The sequence below is a fragment of the Oncorhynchus nerka genome, linkage group LG22 (genome assembly GCF_034236695.1).
Source record: "Oncorhynchus nerka isolate Pitt River linkage group LG22, Oner_Uvic_2.0, whole genome shotgun sequence".
NCBI lineage: Eukaryota > Metazoa > Chordata > Actinopteri > Salmoniformes > Salmonidae > Oncorhynchus > Oncorhynchus nerka.
In genome coordinates, this window is record NC_088417.1 from 52,776,548 (window position 1) to 52,795,167 (window position 18,620).

The 18,620-nt window shown below is 42.8% G+C and overlaps 1 protein-coding gene across 4 annotated transcripts in view; it reads right to left on the minus strand.

The window, feature by feature from the left end:
• LOC115104759 (rho guanine nucleotide exchange factor 12-like) overlaps positions 1-18,620 on the minus strand; it is a 151,709-nt gene that overhangs the window by 72,996 nt on the left and 60,093 nt on the right. For 3 of the 4 annotated variants that reach the window (XM_065007237.1, XM_065007238.1, XM_065007235.1), the window contains exons 2-3: positions 3,915-3,935; positions 3,100-3,194 (exon numbers count right to left, since the gene is read on the minus strand). In XM_065007237.1, coding sequence (XP_064863309.1) covers positions 3,100-3,194; positions 3,915-3,935 — 116 coding nt within the window. The remainder of the gene's footprint in view (positions 1-3,099; positions 3,195-3,914; positions 3,936-18,620) is intronic. The other variant, XM_065007236.1, reaches the window with a different exon arrangement.

The window sequence follows — 18,620 nt, forward strand, 5'->3', positions numbered from 1 at the left end:
CTGGTGCTGCGTGTTTATCTGTCTGTCAGCTGAGGAGCCACTGCGCTCCCATTTCACCCCCCAGCCCAGCCCAGCCCAGACCAAACATTAGCTCCTAGTCTCCAGAGTGGAGCTTTAATACCAGGGTCATATTCATTAACAGTCTCGGACCCTAGGCAACACAAACCCTAGGCAAATGGTACATTTGAGGCAATAAGAATCTTGTTTTTTGTTGCGAAACATTTTCAGTTGAAAAACGGTTTGCGACAGAAAACATAAATGTACCTTTCTTATTGGACAAGGTAGTCCAAACCCGCTTCGGTTTGTTTTCTTCAGTTTGGTGTCTAGTGAATAGACACAGGTATTACAGTGGCACTACAGCAGCCACCTAGGCTACAGCATGTCACCGCATCACTTTCTCATGTTGAGACACTGCATAATTAAGATTCCATTATCTAATGTGAGATAGTGAGAGAATTGGCGTGCTACCTACCGCAGGATCAATGACAATTTTACAGACCGAAAGGGGACGATAACAAATGATTGGATTCAGCATGCATTGATGTCAATGGGAGACTAAAGGCCTTAGTAAAATACAGGGACTCCGATAATATACAGGAACGGTACATTTTAGTTTGAAACGATTCGGTGCGATTCGATTTGATTAGAGGAACGAATCAATGCGATTCGGTTTGATGCGATACGATTCAATGCACTAACATCTGATGCATGAACACATTCATTTTCCATTCTGTTGCTGATGGAGCTCATGAGCTGGGCCTCTCTGACCTGGATCTGTCTGAGCTGACGTGTGTGTTTGTGTGTGTAAATGATATACACCCTCCTTATATTGAGTTGCACGCCCATTTGTCCTCAGAACAGCCTCAACTCATCGGGGCATGGACTCTACAAGGTGTCGAAAGCGTTCCACAGGGATGCTGGCCCGTGCTGACTCCAATGCTTCCCACAGTTGTGTAAAGTAAGCTGGATCACCTTTGGGTGGTGGACCATTCCTGATACACACGGGAAAATGGTGAAAAACCCAGCAGTTCTTGACACGCCTGGCACCTACTACCATAACCCGTTCAAAGGCACACAAATATTGTCATTAACCCTCTGAATGGCTTTAAAGTCCTTCTTTAACCTGTCTCCTCCCCTTAATCTACACTGATTGAAGTGGATTTAACAGGTGACATCAATAAGGGATCAGAGTTTTCACCTGGTCCTTATATGTCATTGAAAGAGCAGGTGTTCCTAATGTTGTGTGCACTCAGTGTATATGTCTATGTTGTATTTAGGTACCTGAGCTGAGAAAAAAGGTAAAGTGGGCATCTACCACTCCACTATCAGTTAGGGAGGGGGCATTGTTTGCTTTTATCCCTCCCCCTACAGCTTTCGAGGAACGGGACACAGACACTTACAAGAAAGCCCTCTACGACATCCGACTAGCCATCAAACATGGAAAAGGTCAATATCGGACTAAGATACTACACCAGCTCTGAAGCTCGTCGGATGTGACAGGGTTTTCAGACTAGTATGGACTACAAAGGGAAACCCAGCTATGAGTTGCCCAGTAACGCAAACCTCCCAGACGAGCTGAATGCCTTCTATGCTCGCTTCGAGGCAAACAACTGTGATCGCTCTCTCCGTGGCTGATGTGATTCTCAGAGCATGCACACACCCTCTGGGAAGTATCTACAGACATTTTCAACATCTCCTTGTCCCAGTCTGTAATGTCCCAACATGTTTCAAGCAGACCACATGTGCCAAGAACCTGCCTAAATTACTATTGTCCTGTAGCACTCACATCTGCAACCATGAAATGCTTTGAAAGGCTGGCCATGACTCACATCAACACCATCATCCCGACATCCTGGACCCACTCCAATTCGCATACCGCACCAACAAATCCACAGACGACGCAATCTCTATTGCACTCCACACTGCTGTCTCCCACCTGAACAAGAGGAATATCTATGCGAGAATGCTGTTCATTGACTACAGCTCAGCGTTTAACACCATAGTCCCCTCCAAACTCATCACCAAGCTCAGGACCCTGGGACTGAACACCTCCCTCTGCAACTTGATCCTGGACCTTCTGAAGGCCGGCCCCAGGTGGTGACGGTTGGTAACAATACATCTGCCACGCTGATCATCAACACGGGCCCCTCAGGGGTGTGTGCTTAGTCTACTCCTGTACTCCCTGTTCACCCACGACCATGTGGACACGCAGCACCATCAAGTTTTCTGATGTCACTACGGTGGTCGGTGATGAGACCGCCTACAGGGATGAAGTGAGAGGCCTGGCAGTGTGGTGACAGGACAACAACCTCTCCCTCAACTTCAGCAAGACAAAGGAGTTGATCGTGGACTACAGGAAGCGGAGGGGCGAGCATGCGCCCATCCACATCGACGGTGCTGTAGTGGAGAAGGTCGAGGGCTTATTATTATTGTATTTTTTTTACAGCTTTTTCTCACCAAGTTCGTGATATCCAATACAGTATCGCGGCAACTCCCATACGGACTAGGAAAAGGCGAAGGTCGAGAGCCATGCATCCTCCGTAACACGACTCTGCCAAGCCGCACTGCTTATTGACACACTGTTCGCTTAACCCGGAAGCCAGCCGCACCGATGTCAGAGAGGAAACACTGTCCAACTGGTGACCGTTTCAACATGCATGCGCCCGGCCCACCATAGGAGTCGCTAGAGCGCGAAGGGACAAGGACAACCCCGCCGGACAAACCATTCCCCTAACCCGGACGACGCTGGGCCAAATTGTGCACCGCCTCATGGGTCTCCCGGTCGCGGCCGGCTACGACACAGCCCGGGATCGAACTGGGATCTGTAGTGACGCCTCTAGCACTGCGATGCAGTGCCTTAGACCACACCGCCACTCGGAAGGCCCAGATCCTCATAAAGTTACATGCATACAGCGGCACCATTGAGAGCATCTTGACTGGCTGCATCACCACTTGGTATGGGTTCTGCACCGCCCTCGATTGCAAGGCGCTACAGAGGGTGTTGCAGACAGCCCAGTATATATCACTGGGGCTGAACTCCCTGCCATCCAGAAACTGCATGCAGTGTCAGAGGAAGGCCCGGAATATTGGCACACTTACCAGTAGGGTCAAACTCCTGCAGAGGTGGGACTGTGTTTTTGTCACTCTTGGGTTTCTTGTCTGGGGGGTGGTCCTTGCTGAGAATGCTAAGGGTCCTGGGTACACAAAAACACAGATGGCATGGTGAGTAACACACACACAGACAGACAGACAGACAGACACATACACAAACACAGGAAGAACAGACTCAACACATCGGTCTAGACACATGACAGCTATCATCCAGAAAGTGAGGTCAATACAGGTACTTTAAAGCTTGGACCGAGAGATTGAAAACAGGTTCTATCTCAAGGCCATCAGACAGTTAAATAGCCATCACTAGCCGGCCACCACCCAGTACCCTGTCCTGAACTTAGTCACTGTCATTAGCCGGCTACTAATCGGTTACTCATCCCTGCACCTTACAGGCTGCTGCTCTATGTACATAGACATGGAACACTGGTCACTTCAATAATGGAACACTGGTCACTAATAATGTTTACGTACTATACTCCAGACTCCGACATTGCTCGCCATAATATTTCTAAATTTCTTAATTCCATTCGAAACAAATTAAGTGTAATTTTAATATGCTGAACAGAGTGCAAGGCGGTATGGGGTCCTAAAGCCTAATCACATCGGGATTAATCCACTCAAACACAGGGCTGCATCTAATAAGGTTCCATTACGGACACATACAAGGTGTCCCAACTCTTGGGGGCATACGATTTATTTTGTGGTAAGACTTTCTAGTTATACGCAGATATTCATCTGGATGTCACGATTGCAGTCCTTCGTGATTGACAATTTGGACAAAGATTAACGAAACAACTTACCTGGTTGCTTTTTTGGGAACCCTGCAAAAACAAAGTTGAGAAAGAATTAAAAACTATAATAATACTCTTTGTCATTGGTGAAGTCCTGTTCTAATTCTATATTGTGATGCCTATTCAGATTTTCTAGACAGGATCATTTTCGCCAACTATATGAAGACTCCTTCGGCCTGTAGAATTTTGACATTCGTGAGGTACAGAAATGTTAAGTCAAGCAACAACTGATTAAGCCTGTACCTGAACTAAAACATGTTCATTAGAGAATTTATTAAAAGTGTTTTCTTAGTTCGCTACCACATGTGACTATATTCTACAACTTTTTATTGCCATTGCATGCTACGTCAAGAAAGTTACACAATGAACATACACTACCAGTCAAGTTGACTATTTTCTAGATCGTTGAATAATAATGGTGAAGACATCAAAACTATGAAATAACATTTACAGAATCATGTAGTAAACAAAAAAGTGTAAAACAAATCAAAATAAATGTTATATTTGAGATTCTTCAAATAGCCACCCTTTGCCTTGATGACAGCTTTGCACACGCTTGGCATTCTCTCAACCAGCTTCATGAGGTAATCACCTGGAATGCATTTCAATTAATAGGTGTGCCTTCTTAGAAATTCATTTGTGGAATTTAATTCCTTCTTAATGCGTTTGATCCAATCAGTTGTGTTGTGACAAGGTAGGGTTGGTATACAGAAGATAGCCCTATTTGGTAAAAGACCAAGTCCATATTATGGCAAGAACAGCTCAAATAAGCCAAGAGAAACAACATTCCATCATTACTTTAAGACAGTCAGTCAATATGGAACATTTCAAGAACTTTTAAAGTTTCTTCAAGTACAGTCACAAAAAACATCAATTGCTGTGACGAAACTGTCTCTCATGAGGACCGCCACAGGAATGGAAGACCCAGAGTTACCTCAGCTGCAGAGGATAAGTTCATTAGATTTACCAGCCTCAGAAATTGCAGCACAAATAAGTGCTTCACAGAGTTCAAGTAACAAACACATCTCAACATCAACTGTTCAGAGGAGACTGTGTGAATCAGGCCTTCATGGTCGAATTGCTGCAAAGAAACCACTACTAAAGGACACCAATAAGAAGAGGAGACTTGCTTGGGCCAAAAAACACGAGCAAAGGATATTAGACCGGTGGAATTCAGTTCTTTGGTCCAAATTTGAGATTTATGGTTCTAACCGCCGTGTCTTTGCGGGACGCGGTGTTGGTGAACAGATGATCTCCGCATGTGTGGTTCCCACCGCAAAGCATGGAGAAGGTGTTGTGGTGTGGGGGTGATTTGCTGGTGACGCGAACTGTGATTTATTTAGAATTCAAGGCACACTTAATTATCATGGCTACCACAGCATTCGGCAGCGATACGCCATCGCAATTGGTTTTTCAAAAAGGACAAAGTCCCAACACACCTCCAGGCTGTGTAAGAGGTATTTGACCAAGGAGAGTGATGGAGTGCTGCATCAGACCTGGCCTCCACAATCCCCCAACCAAATTGAGATGGTTTGGGATGAGTCGGACCGCAGAGTGAAGGAAAAGCAGCCAACAAGTGCTCAGAATATGTGGGAACTCCTTTAAGACTGTTGAAAAAGAATTCCAGGTGAAGCTGGTTGAGAGAATGCCAAGAGTGTGCAAAGCTGTCATCAAGGCAAAGGGTGGCTATTTGAAGAATGTGAAATATAAAATATAGTTGTTTAACACTTTTTGGTTACTACATGATTCCATGTGTGTTATTTCATAGTGTTGATGTCTTCACTATTATTCAACAATGTAGAAAATAGTAAAAAATAAAGAAAAACCCTTGAGTAGGTGTTCTAAAACTTTTGATCGGTAGTGTACATTTTCAGAAACGATACGTATATACAGTAAATGTACAGTTCCGGGGAAACCAGGGCCTGTATTCATAAAGCACCTTAGAGTAGAACTGCTGATCCAGTATTAGGTCCCCCATGTACAGCCTAGATCAGCCCTCCTACTCTGATGCACTTTATGAATACAAGCCCTTGTCTCCCTGGTCATCTGCATGTTTCTGTATACTTAGGTTTGTGTTTCTGGTAGTGATATCCTCAGTGAGCCACAGCCAGCTTCTAACCCCCCTCCCACCTCTAAACCGACTTTGCCAAGTTGCCGCTGGTACTGCCCATAAGATGCTGCTAACCAGTAGAGTGCACTATCATAGGAACATCTGTCATCCTCTGCTTACACAACACATGATCACAACCACCACCATAACTCAGGGGGACCAGAAATGACTTAAGACCAGACCCACTAATTAATTTCATAATCAAACGGGCGGTGGTGTGACGATGCCAACATAAGCCCCATGTCCTCAGGCACCTTCTGGCTCCCAGTTGTTCCACTGGCTGACATATCAAACACATAGATCCCTACCCTACCCTGATCCCTAAGTCTGACAGATAGGAGGGATCTCCATATAAATAGCACAGGCCCCCTCTCTCCCTCTCTCTACCCCTCCACATCCTTCCGCGGGTGGTTTTTGTTTTTGTTGCTGTTCCTTCTCTCAGACAATGGGGCCTGAACTTTGAACAATGGCGTTCACGTCAAAGCCAACTTACTACACTGCAACATTGTGGGACAGATTCCCGGAAACAGAGGGGGCTTCTGGCAGGGCTCCCATTTCCTGTCCTGAATGTGGGCGGGTGGGGGATGAGAGGGGAGGAGAAGAGGGGGAAAAGGGGAGTGGGTATCTTTAAGAGAAGGCAAAAGGGGTAGGATTTGGAAAATCCTGTGCTAGTACCCAGACTACAGAGCTCGTAACTTGAAGGTCTCTTTTTGACAGAAAGAAATCACTCAATCACTCATTATGGATGAGATCCATAATATAACATTTACCGAATACACTGTGATACAACACTCCACCGCTACTGCCTTGAATTTGAGAACACCTCTTAATAGTTTAAAAGTTACTTAATTCGACCAAATAGCGCCGTTTATAAAAGGAAATTAACGTCATTCAATAAAAAATCTGACATCAAGCCAGTCATATTGAACCCCTGCCAAATAGAGAGACATGGGATTCACTACTATACTGTCTGAGAACAGGATGAGCTTTTAAACTGGTTCTCCTCTGATGTGCCCTGAGGAGATTAGGACGGGATAGGGGATAGACTGCATGGGTGAGGAAAGACATCATGCACACTGGGTGGTGGCTAACCAGCTAGCTGAGAAGGGGATTAAGCTGATATTTAGACCCTTAAATGCACACTCATTCAAAATTGAGAAAGAGACGCCTAATTGATACGTTGAAAGCCTGAGGGGAACAATGAACTTGTTATCGTGTTCAAGCTAACAAGGCTGATCAATGGAAAACAAAGATCCAAGAGCAGGGAAATCGATTGCTAGCCTTGAACTATTATCCGTTAGCTTTAGCAGAAGGTTAGGTCCCACTGCAAGTAGCTTTTAATTTATTTAGTCTTGTTATAAAATCAATTCCTTTAAGGTAGGAACCATGAGTTTTTACTTACCTAAGTAACAACACAGTGTGGTCAAAGACTAAAGAGCAAATAGCTCTTTAGTCTTTGACCAACTTGGTGAGAAAGGGAAAGGGCATACTGTACCTAGTCAGTGGCAAAACTGAATGCATTCAATTGAAAAATATCCACCGCATTTAACCCAACCCCTGAATCACAGAGGTGCGGGGGACTGCCTTAATCAATGTCCACGTCATCGGCGCCCGGGGAGCAGTTGTGGCGAGGGTGAACTGCCAAACTACCAGTACAGCGTCAGTGTCAGCATTGATGGAGACAAACCGGGTAAATGGATTTACCTCACTATATCAGTATTGGATTAGCTGACGTTCCCTTGGCCGGTGAAACGGCCTCTCCCTCTGAAGGCCTCGCCATGACTCTTCTTTGACTTTGGTAGCTAACTCAGCCATCAATCGGTAAGTCTCCACTCCCTCTACTTTAGATCTGTTGTTCTAGACTAGTTTATATTGTTTTGTTCTAGACTAGTTGTTCTCTGGCTTAATAATAAGCTATGTTGACCATGGTGGTTTACATTATAGAGAATAGGCTGGCTTACCGCGTCCTCCATATTACGTCACCACCCGCAAATGTTTTTTCTGCCATGACTGTCATTTTTCGGAATTCTGATCAGTTTAATGAAAAAATGAAAAAAATAGGAAAGTGAGATGTCACTTTGCATTGGGACTTTTGATGCGTATTCTAATTGAATTCCATGTTACATGTGGTTAAGTTTATGCTACCGAGCCTTTAAATTGAATAATCTTTATCAATATTCCATTTAAGTTATACTTTAACAATAAAAGGCCAAGTTAACACCATCTAGCAAGAGACCACTCAGATATGGACAAGTATGTAGCGAAATAATTGAATGATCCTTCAATTTATTACAGTAAATACTACCCAAAAGCAAAATAAAAATGGGTAAATTAGCAAATATATAGCCTTGGCAGTGCAGCAATGGCTGCCTAATTTTAAATGGCAAGCAAAAATCATTACTGCATGTAAACAGTTCTGTGATTGTCACATCCCATTGCCTCTCTCGTGAAATGACTTGTCTATTTTTCCTATGACCAATGTCGTCAAAGACACTTATTACTACGACATGGAATATTTCAAATTGGAACTTTATCATAGGAACAACAATGCAAAAAAAGTGTGACAGCTAATGCTATGAAGGAATCATCTTGGCTTCACATCCTCTTTGATGTTACTGACCAACCCCAGTTTTGCACAAGTGGACAAGGTAGAGGGGGAAAAATGAAAACAGCACAAGAGTTCTACAGAAGGATGCACTCGAGGGTGTCCATTTTGTGCCAGTCCCATACGTAGAGGATTGAACACCATTCCGGTATGCCGCGAACATCATTACCTCACTACCTCACTCTTCATTGCAGTTCATCGCTAAAACTGTTACAACAACAAATGGAGTGCCGGAAAGTGCTCTCACTCAGTGGTGCCTGCTAAGCTAAATTAAGCTTCTTGGAAAGTGTGAGTAAGGTAACAGGTTTTCCCGGGATACTTGGCACGGGGACACTGTTGTTTTTTAAGATTTCTAAGATAATCAGGTCTATGGAAGAGGTTCAAAACAACGCAGAGAAGAGTGGGAAAGTGAGAAAGGGAAGCGGCACTGCAGCGGCAGGACTTGAAACAGTACGTCTTTGGGATATGACCTGATCCCTTTCGATGTAGAAGAGCTACAGGGCCAGAGAGGCTTCGGGGTCATTCCACTTCAAAAAGCAAAAGAATGAGGACTTCGACACCCACCATCTCAAATGGTTCTGAACTTGTTTCTTTAGTTAGAAATAAGATCAGCATTTCAGCAACATTATTTGGATGAAATATAATTTGATCTGAGAAATTAAGCTAATTTATTGCAACCAAATTGGCCATTTTAATTTATAGGATTCATATAACATTAAATAAATATAATACCTAACATTAGATTTAGACATTTCTCTATGTTTGACAAGTAGTATGAAGCTGCGGCTTGGAGTATTATTTATTCATTCTATGTATTGTATTCTCTGTGAAGTTTTTTTTCTCACTGTTTAGAGAAATTAGCCATTGAAGTCTCCTGCATTTTTACTCCTGGGCCAACCCCTAGTTGGCCCAGTATTCAACAGGACATTATCTCATGTTGAATTCTGTATTTTGCTCCCCTGTTTCGTACCTTTTTTACAGGGCTGTAACCCTTTATTTTGTCGTTTGCAAGTAAAGGCAATGAACATTGAAAAGCGTGTGGATAATCCTTGTTAAGTTACCACAGGTAAAATGGTAAATGTCACTAATCACATAATTTCCTAATCATTTCATACAAATACATACATAATGGTTTACAATTATATTATTTTATTAGGTTTGTCAGAACATTTTAGTCACTTTCCCATTTCTCCATCTAATTTTTGGGCTTCATATGAGAATTGTACCATAGGGATAGCCCTCTCAGAGAGCTGCCACTTGTTGGACTATTCAAGGAGAACTGGGTTGAAGCATTAGGTTGCTAAGAAAATGACAAACTAAATTGCTTTCATGGAGGACTGATATGTGAGAATAACCACACAATTTATTTTCATCATGAAAAAAGCTATTGGTTTTCTACCTAAAGTTGCAAAGAAAATGTTGTGATACATTTGATAAACACAAGAGACCTGAAAAATGGACAAAAGGCCAGTAGAAGGAAAAGGGCATCTAGTGGGCGAAACCTGGTAATTTCACTTAACCCCCTAATAGTGCTGAGCGATTAGTGCTTTTTGAAGTGGGTTCGGTTTCAGTTAGGTTTTAGATAATCAGTTTTTGATATTAGTTTTGATTTTAAACAATAAATGTATTATGTGGGTTGAATGCTGTAACAATACAACACTTCATGGTATTGACTGCCAATTACTATCACTTATTAGGGCTCTAACAACTTATTCACATTACTTTAAATGTTTTGGTTGTGCATATTCGATATTTGTTTTTAGTATGACGATGACTTTGTAAGTTAATTAATACAAACTCAATAAAGCATCCTATATTCACACGACTTTAATAACATATTTCAGTTGTTTTTGATTACTTATTTCATTCCAAATCATAATCTCTGCTCAGGCAATAGCAGCCAGCCAGCCATCGATCTCTGTGCTCTCAAAAGAGTCATCCTATTCAGGCTTGTAGCCCAGCTGGTTAGCTGCCTGCTGTCTGACAGAATCACTATTTCAGTAGTTATTCAAAGTAGTGTAACAAACCTGGGTTTATAAGCGCGGAAACCGTCCCTGCCGCACGAGCATGCTTTTGCGGCACAGTCGATAGCGCGCCTGACCTCGGGCTCAAAGGTCGAGGGTTCGAGGCCTGCTCCCGGCCTGTTTCATTACATTGGTGTCAGAAGTGCTCCTTTATGATCTAGTCAGGTCATTACAGTAGATAAGACTTTTAAGACTGCTGAATAACAACTATCAATAAATTAGATTTATTGTCGGGCAGAGATACCTAAGCAACTTCTCTATAGCCCTTGTTCGCGACGCATTCCTTCCCACTCCCTCCCTCCCTCCCTTCTTTTCCGTGTCTGTCTGTCTGGCTTGCCCCACAGGCTTGTCCATGCAATAACAAATGAAAATAGGCAGCTGTAGGCACAATGGATTCTGGTCAATGTAGTTAATTAACAGATTTTCTGCACTAACTATGATGAATATTAACCTGTTGAAAACTACACCTTCCTATAACGTCCCACAGTTCATGCTTGATTTGTGCGTTGAGCTCACAGGAAAAAAACTAAATGGAATTAAAATAATCAATTAGTTATTTAAAAAACAAAAGTAAACTGAAGTTTCGGCTAATCTCTCAGCACTAACCCCTAGAGTTGATTGACGCACCCGGACATCACACGGTGACGCTTTTTGAAATTTGAATGGCTCCCTGTGTGTTTATGCTAGAGACGTGCCGTTTTGTGCAGTGGCAGTAGCTCAAATCCCCTCTTTCCACCGATTTAAAACTTCCATAACATGGGGCTTGTGAAAGCTGTGTTTTTCTACAAGAAAATCATCAGGAAATAGTCTGTAAAACCCAAACCTTTTCAGCTAAACTAATGAGTCACCACCATCAAAAGATAACTCGCATGAACTGTTTTACTCTATGACAAGTTTTACGGCAGTCGTCTGATCTCCGTTGTGGATGTCCTAATTTCGAAGGTGTCTTCTCACAAAGCCAACTGTCCAGACTAAACCGTTTGAACTACAAACCAATATCGAAAGGGCAGACTCTGGCAAACATGAAGGTGTCGGTTGTTTTTGCTCTATGACTCACGGCTTCTGGGGAGTCATCTGAAGGTAACCCAGTACCAGGCTGTAAAGTGGCATGAATAAAGTGACCAAACATGGGTCTAAAAAATAAAATAAAGTTTTAGTTTTCTTAACTCTCTCAGATATAGAACAAACACTTCAAAACCCTATTTCTTGTGATGTATTATGATCTGTTTTGCCATGTACAAATGTGTTATTCAATGGTGTTTCTATCGACTATAGCAGTAACCGCCAAATTAAATGTTTAATCAAATCATTTTTTCTGATATATTTTTTTATACCTACAAGGGTCCTAAAATTCTAAATCAAATGGCTAAATTATCCATTTTATGACGATCTTAGAACAATTACATACAGTTGGCAAAAAAGTATTTAGTCAGCCACCAATTGTGCAAGTTCTCCCACTTAAAAAGATGAGAGAGGCCTGTAATTTTCATCATATGTACACTTCAACTATGACTGACAAAATGAGACAAAATGACAAAATCCAGAAAATCACATTGTAGGATTTTTAATGAATTTATTTGCAAATTATGGTGGAAAATAAGTATTTGGTCACCTACAAACAAGCAAGATTTCTGGCTCTCACAGACCTTTAACTTCTTCCTCTGTCCTACACTCGTTACCTGTATTAATGGCACCTGTTTGAACTTGTTATCAGTATAAAAGACACCTGTCCACAACCTCAAACAGTCACACTCCAAACTCCACTATGGCCAAGACCAAAGAGCTGTCAAGGGACACCAGAAACAAAATTGTAGACCTGCACCAGGCTGGGAAGACTGAATCTGCAATAGGTAAGCAGCTTGGTTTGAAGAAATCAACTGTGGGAGCAATTATTAGGAAATGGAAGACACTGATAATCTCCCTCGATCTGGGGCTCCACGCAAGATCTCACCCCGTGGGGTCAAAATGATCACAAGAACGGTGAGCAAAAATCCCAGAACCACACGGGGGGACCTAGTGAATGACCTGCAGAGAGCTGGGATAAAAGTAACAAAGCCTACCATCAGTAACACAATATGCCGCCAGGGACTCAAATCCTGCAGTGCCAGACGTATCCCCCTGCTTAAGCCAGTACATGTCCAGGCCCGTCTGAAGTTTGCTAGAGAGCATTTGGATGATCCAGAAGAAGATTGGGAGAATGTCATATGGTCAGATGAAACCAAAATACTTTTTGGTAAAAACTCAACTCGTCGTGTTTGGAGGACAAAGAATGCTGAGTTGCATCCAAAGAACACCATATCTACTGTGAAGCATGGGGGTGGAAATATCATGCTTTGGGGCTGTTATTCTGCAAAGGGACCAGGACGACTGATCCGTGTTTGGAAAGAATGAATGGGGCCATGTATCGTTAGATTTTGAGTGAAAACCTCCTTCCATCACCAAGGGCATTCATTGAAGATGAAACGTGGCTGGATCTTTCAGCATGACAATGATCCCAAACACACCGCCCGGGCAAATGAAGGAGTGGCTCCGTTAGAAGCATTTCAAGGTCCTGGAGTGGCCTAGCCAGTCTCCAGATCTCAACCCCATAGAAAATCTTTGGAGGGAGTTGAAAGTCCGTGTTACCCAGCAACAGCCACAAAACATCACTGCTCTAGAGGAGATCTGCATGGAGGAATGGGCCAAAATACCAGCAACAGTGTGTGAAAACCTTGTGAATACTTACAGAAAACATTTGACCTCTGTCATTGCCCACAAAAGGTATATAACAAAGTATTGAGATAAACTTTTGTTATTGACCAAATACTTATTTTCCACCATAATTTGCAAATAAATGCATTAAAAATCCTACAATGTGATTTTCTGGAATTCTTTTTCTCATTTTGTCTGTCATAGTTGAAGTGTACCTATGTGGGAGAACTTGCACAATTGGTGGCTGACTAACTACTTTTTTGCCCCACTGTATGTTAGCTTAGTAGATATTAAGTTAGTTTAGTTGTCACGATCGTCGTAAGAAGCGGACCAAAGCGCAGCGTCGTGTGAATGCATCATTTTAATGGATGACGAAAACACGAAGTAAACTGAACAAAACAATAAATGAACAACGACCGTGAAGCTATATAGCGCATCATAATATTTCTACTACTGTACATTGTATTTTAGTTACACTGTTTACACACACGGCAAATGTATTTATGCACTGGATTCTTGACATATCAACAGCTGTACATATAATTCTTTGCTGATCTTCTGTAAATCCTCCCGGCCTACATCAGTATTTTTTTCCCTTACATTTGAATTATTTGACATTTTACTGTATTGTCAGGAGCTTGTAACATAAGCATTTCGCTTCACCTGTTATAACACCGCTAAACTGATTCACAACTCAAATAGCACTGTAGCAGTAATCAAATGCAATCTATACATATGTGCACCGTGAGAATCCAGTGCATAAAAAAATATGCAGTGTAACTAAAATACAATGTACAGCAGTAGAAATATTATGATGCGCTACATTGGGGATAAAGCATTGAAATACACCGTGTGAAATGGGACACGACCAGTAGTTCAAAGTCTCTATAGCATGGGACAGCAGCATTGTCTGAGTGTGTGTGTGTGTGTGTGTGAATGTGAGTGTATGTGCGTGTGTTTGTGAGAATGAGGTGTGTGTGTGATTGCTTGCTTGCATTCGTGTATTGTGTGAGTGAGTGAGTGAGTGTGCATCACCTGGTAGACGGCTAGTGATGCTTGTTTTGATTTGACCTGGGCTTGTGAGATAAGACAACTCGTCTAGAACACACTGCCTCCTCCAATGAATACACCAGAACACAGAACAGTCTGACCAACACCAGAGAGCATTTGGAGAGAGAGAGGAGAGAGAAAGAAAAATCTGGCATATCTGTCTATGTTCAGAGAAAAGCTAACTCTAGGCAAAGACCTAAAAGAGCTAAATGTCATAATCAGATTAGTATGACTGTGACCGTCATTTATCAACGTCAGCCCGACTGCTCATGTCAATAAACCCTTCTTTCTACGTAACTCCAGTACCTACTACCTAGACAGACAGACGTCATCACTATCAATTGCTGCCAGCTTATTTGTCACGTTCTGACCTTAGTTCCTTTGTTATGTCTTTGTTTTAGTATGGTCAGGGTGTGAGTTAGGTGGGTTGTCTATGTTAGTTTTTCAATGATTTGCAGTTACATTATTAACAACTGTTAGAATGGACAAGGAGTTGTGTAGCACTCAGATGCAGTTGGCACTTTGAGCTACTGGAGAAGCACTATATAAATCCAATTTGTTATTATTATATACATATTTTAATGCATCGTTGTAGCACAGGAAGTCTGCGACTGAAACACGAGCATATTCAACTCAAGGCTGTCAACAATATTAATGAATTGCTGTAAAGTCTGTAAAGATTGTATATTGTACATTGCCACATCACGAATAAAGAAACTATTGGAATACGATTGGTAAAAGACTCACTACCACGCCATTGGTGGTACTTACTTGTTGATTAATCCCTTAATTTTACATTTGAAGAATCAAATAGGCTTTCAACAACAATGGAAGAGTCCTGTGAAGTCATTTCTTGAATGGGGATCATACTCTTATTCAAAACAATGGTGTTTATTGTGTTGGGACTGGTGGGAAGGAGGTGCAGAGAGAGAGAACGATAAATCCACTAGAAGAACAGCCAGCCAGCTCCCAAGAGAGACGAGCAAGCACCTCCATATTTACCATGTTAAATCCCTTTAGGCAGGCAGTGAAGGCAAGGCCGAGCCTGGTCTGATTTACACATAGCTAGGCTACAGACTACCCTATAGTGACACAGAGACCAACACAAGAGGTGTGAGGGTGAAATTCTTGAGGATAACACATTTCTGTAGTCCTGGGAGGTTGAAACTGTGCTTTTATTAATGAATGAATGTATTATTGGTATTACCGTTTAAGGCAGGTCATAAGCTTGGGGGAGACTCGGCAATGAATAATGCATTGATCCATTAGAAACACTGACGTCACATGAGAACTGGAACCTCTGTGGGATAAACTAGAGGGGGATGGACATTTACAAGCATAACATGTGTTCCCCCATTACAAAGAAAAGCGCTTTGAGCACTGGGAAAAAGCTTTATTATTTAAAAATATATATATTAAAGTGTGACAATTTAGTGTTTAAAGCATGAAATAACTCATTTAGTTTTTGAAGCACCACATAAATCCAATCATCATTATCCATTATTCTAATGGTTCACCATTGGTGAGATATGGAAGGTGATCCTAGGCGAAGCTAGGTCTTTGGGTAATGTGGAAACATTAATACTAAATGGTCACGGTTTCCCAGTGAAACGTACAGTGGAATGTATAGTTGGGGGGGTAGAAAGTCCATGGAAAATAGTTCAAGTGAGTTCAAGAGAAGCTCCAGGCAGAGAGAGGCATAGTGATGCCATGCAGTTCCGAGGCTCCTGACGGCAGTGAACTCTTCAAAGCACTGCAGACCGAACACTCCTCTGGTCAAAGTATATAATCAAGAGAGAGAAAGTGAGAGAGAGAGACAGAGAGAGAGAAAGGGGGAGATAAAAGAGAGAAAGCAGGAGAAAAAAAGAGAACACGAAAGAGATTAAGACCTAGAGAGAGGGAGCGGAGATAGAGAATATCCTACCAACGGGACATCAAAAACTGTAATATTCTATGTTTCACGGAATCGTGGCTGAATGATGTCATGGATATTAAGCTAGCGGGATATACACTGCACCGGCAAGATAGAACAGCACACTCTGGTAAGACGAGGGGATGTGGTCTGTGCATATTCAGCTGGTGCATGAAATCCAATGAAGTCTCTAGATTTTGCTTGCATGAAGTAGAGTATATTATGATAAATTGCAGGCCACACACACTACTTGCCTAGAAAGATTTCAGCTATACTTTTCATGGCTGTTTATTTACCATCACAGACAGATGCTGGCACTAAGACTGCACTCAGTCAGCTGTAACAGGAAATCACTCACCCAGAGGCGGCGCTCCTAGTGGTCGGAGACATTAATGCAGGGAAACTTAAATCAGTTCTACCAAAGTTATAGCAACATGTTAAATGTGCAACCAGGGGGGAAAACAATTCTAGAGCACCTGTACTTCACACACAGAGACGCGTACAAATCGCTCCCTCGCCCTATATTTGGTAAATCCGACCACAACTCTTATCCTCCTGATTCCTACTTACAAGCAAATATTCAAGCAGGAAGCACCAGTGGCTCGGTCTATAAAAAAAAGTGGTCAGATGATGCAGATGCTAAACTACAGGACTGTTTTGCTATCACAGACTGGAACATGTTCCGGGATTCTTCCGATGACATTGAGGAGAACAACACATCGGTCAGTGGCTTTATCAATAAGTGCATCAAGGATGTCGTCCCCACAGTGACTGTACGTACATACCCCAACCAGAAGCCATTGATTACAGGCAACATCCGCACTGAGCTAAAGGGTAGAGCTGCCGCTTTCAAGGTGTGGGACACTAACCCGGAAGCATACAAGAAATCCAGCTATGCCCTGCGACGAACCATCAAACAGGCAAAGCGTCAATACAGGGCTAAGATTGAATCATACTACACCTGCTCCGGCGTTCGTCTTATGTGGCAAGGCTTGCAAACTATGACAGACTGCTACCCAGTGTCCAGATAAGCTAAATCACTTCTATGTTTGCTTCGAGGCAAGCAACACTGAGTCATGCATGAAGCATCAGCTGCGGATGACTGTGTGATCATTGTAGCCGACGTGAGTAAGACCTTTAAAAGGTCAACATACACAAGACTGCGGGGCCAGACGGACGTGTGCGCCGGGCATGTGTTGACCAACTGGAAAGTGTCTTCACTGACATTTTCAAAATGTTACTGATTGAGTCTGTAATACCAACATGTTTCAAGCAGACCACCATAGTCCCTGTGCCCAAGAACACACAGGCAACCTGCCTAAATGACTACAGACCCGTAGCACTCACGTCTGTAGCCATGAAGTGCTTTGAAAGGTTGGTAATGGCTCACATCAACACCATTAAACCAGAAACCCTAGACCCACTCCAATTTGCATACCGCCCAAAAAGATCCACAGATGATGTCATCTCTATTGCACTCCACACTGCCCTTTCCCACCTGGACAAAAGGAACACTTACGTGAGAATGCTATTAATTGACTACAGCTCAGCGTTCAACACCATAGTACCCTCAAAGCTCATCACTAAGCTAAGGATCCTGGGACTAAACACCTCCTTCTGCAACTGGATCCTGGACTTCCTGACAGGCCGCCCCCAGGTGGTGAGGGTAGGTAGCAACATGTCTGCCAAGCTGATCCTCAACACTGGAGCTCCCCAGGGGTGCGTGCTCAGTCCCCTCCTGTACTCCCTGTTCACCCATGACTGCATGGCCAGGCACGACTTCAACACCATCATTAAGAGCCTGCTACATTATACAGAGTCCGGACAAGGTCAAGTCAGAGAAAATATAAAGAGACAAAGACAAAAACATGTTCCACCAGTGAAGTCTGAGAACCCAACTATCACCCTGATTACCGCCGTACCCCCCCTTCTATCCGAGAACAAAAGCAAACCTGATGCTGATTTCTACATCAAACAAGCGGTGGAACAGGCATGTGTGTCTGATGATGAAAGGTGGCAGCTATCCCAGATGTTGGACGTGAACAGTGAGGTCTGTACTCTTACACTCGGCCGTATAACTGTCTTCAAACACAAAATCTCTACCCGGCATGAGGTCCCCATTAAGCAGCATCCCTACAGGCTGTCCCCTGCCAAACTGGCAATTCTCAATGAACAGCTCAAAAGCATGTTGGAGAATGGAATTGTGGAACCTTCTTTTTCCGGATGGGCTTCGCCGGTTGTCCTGATTCCTAAGAAAGATGGTGGATATCGATTCTGTGTGGACTACAGGAAGCCGAATGCCATAACAGAAAGCGATGCCTAC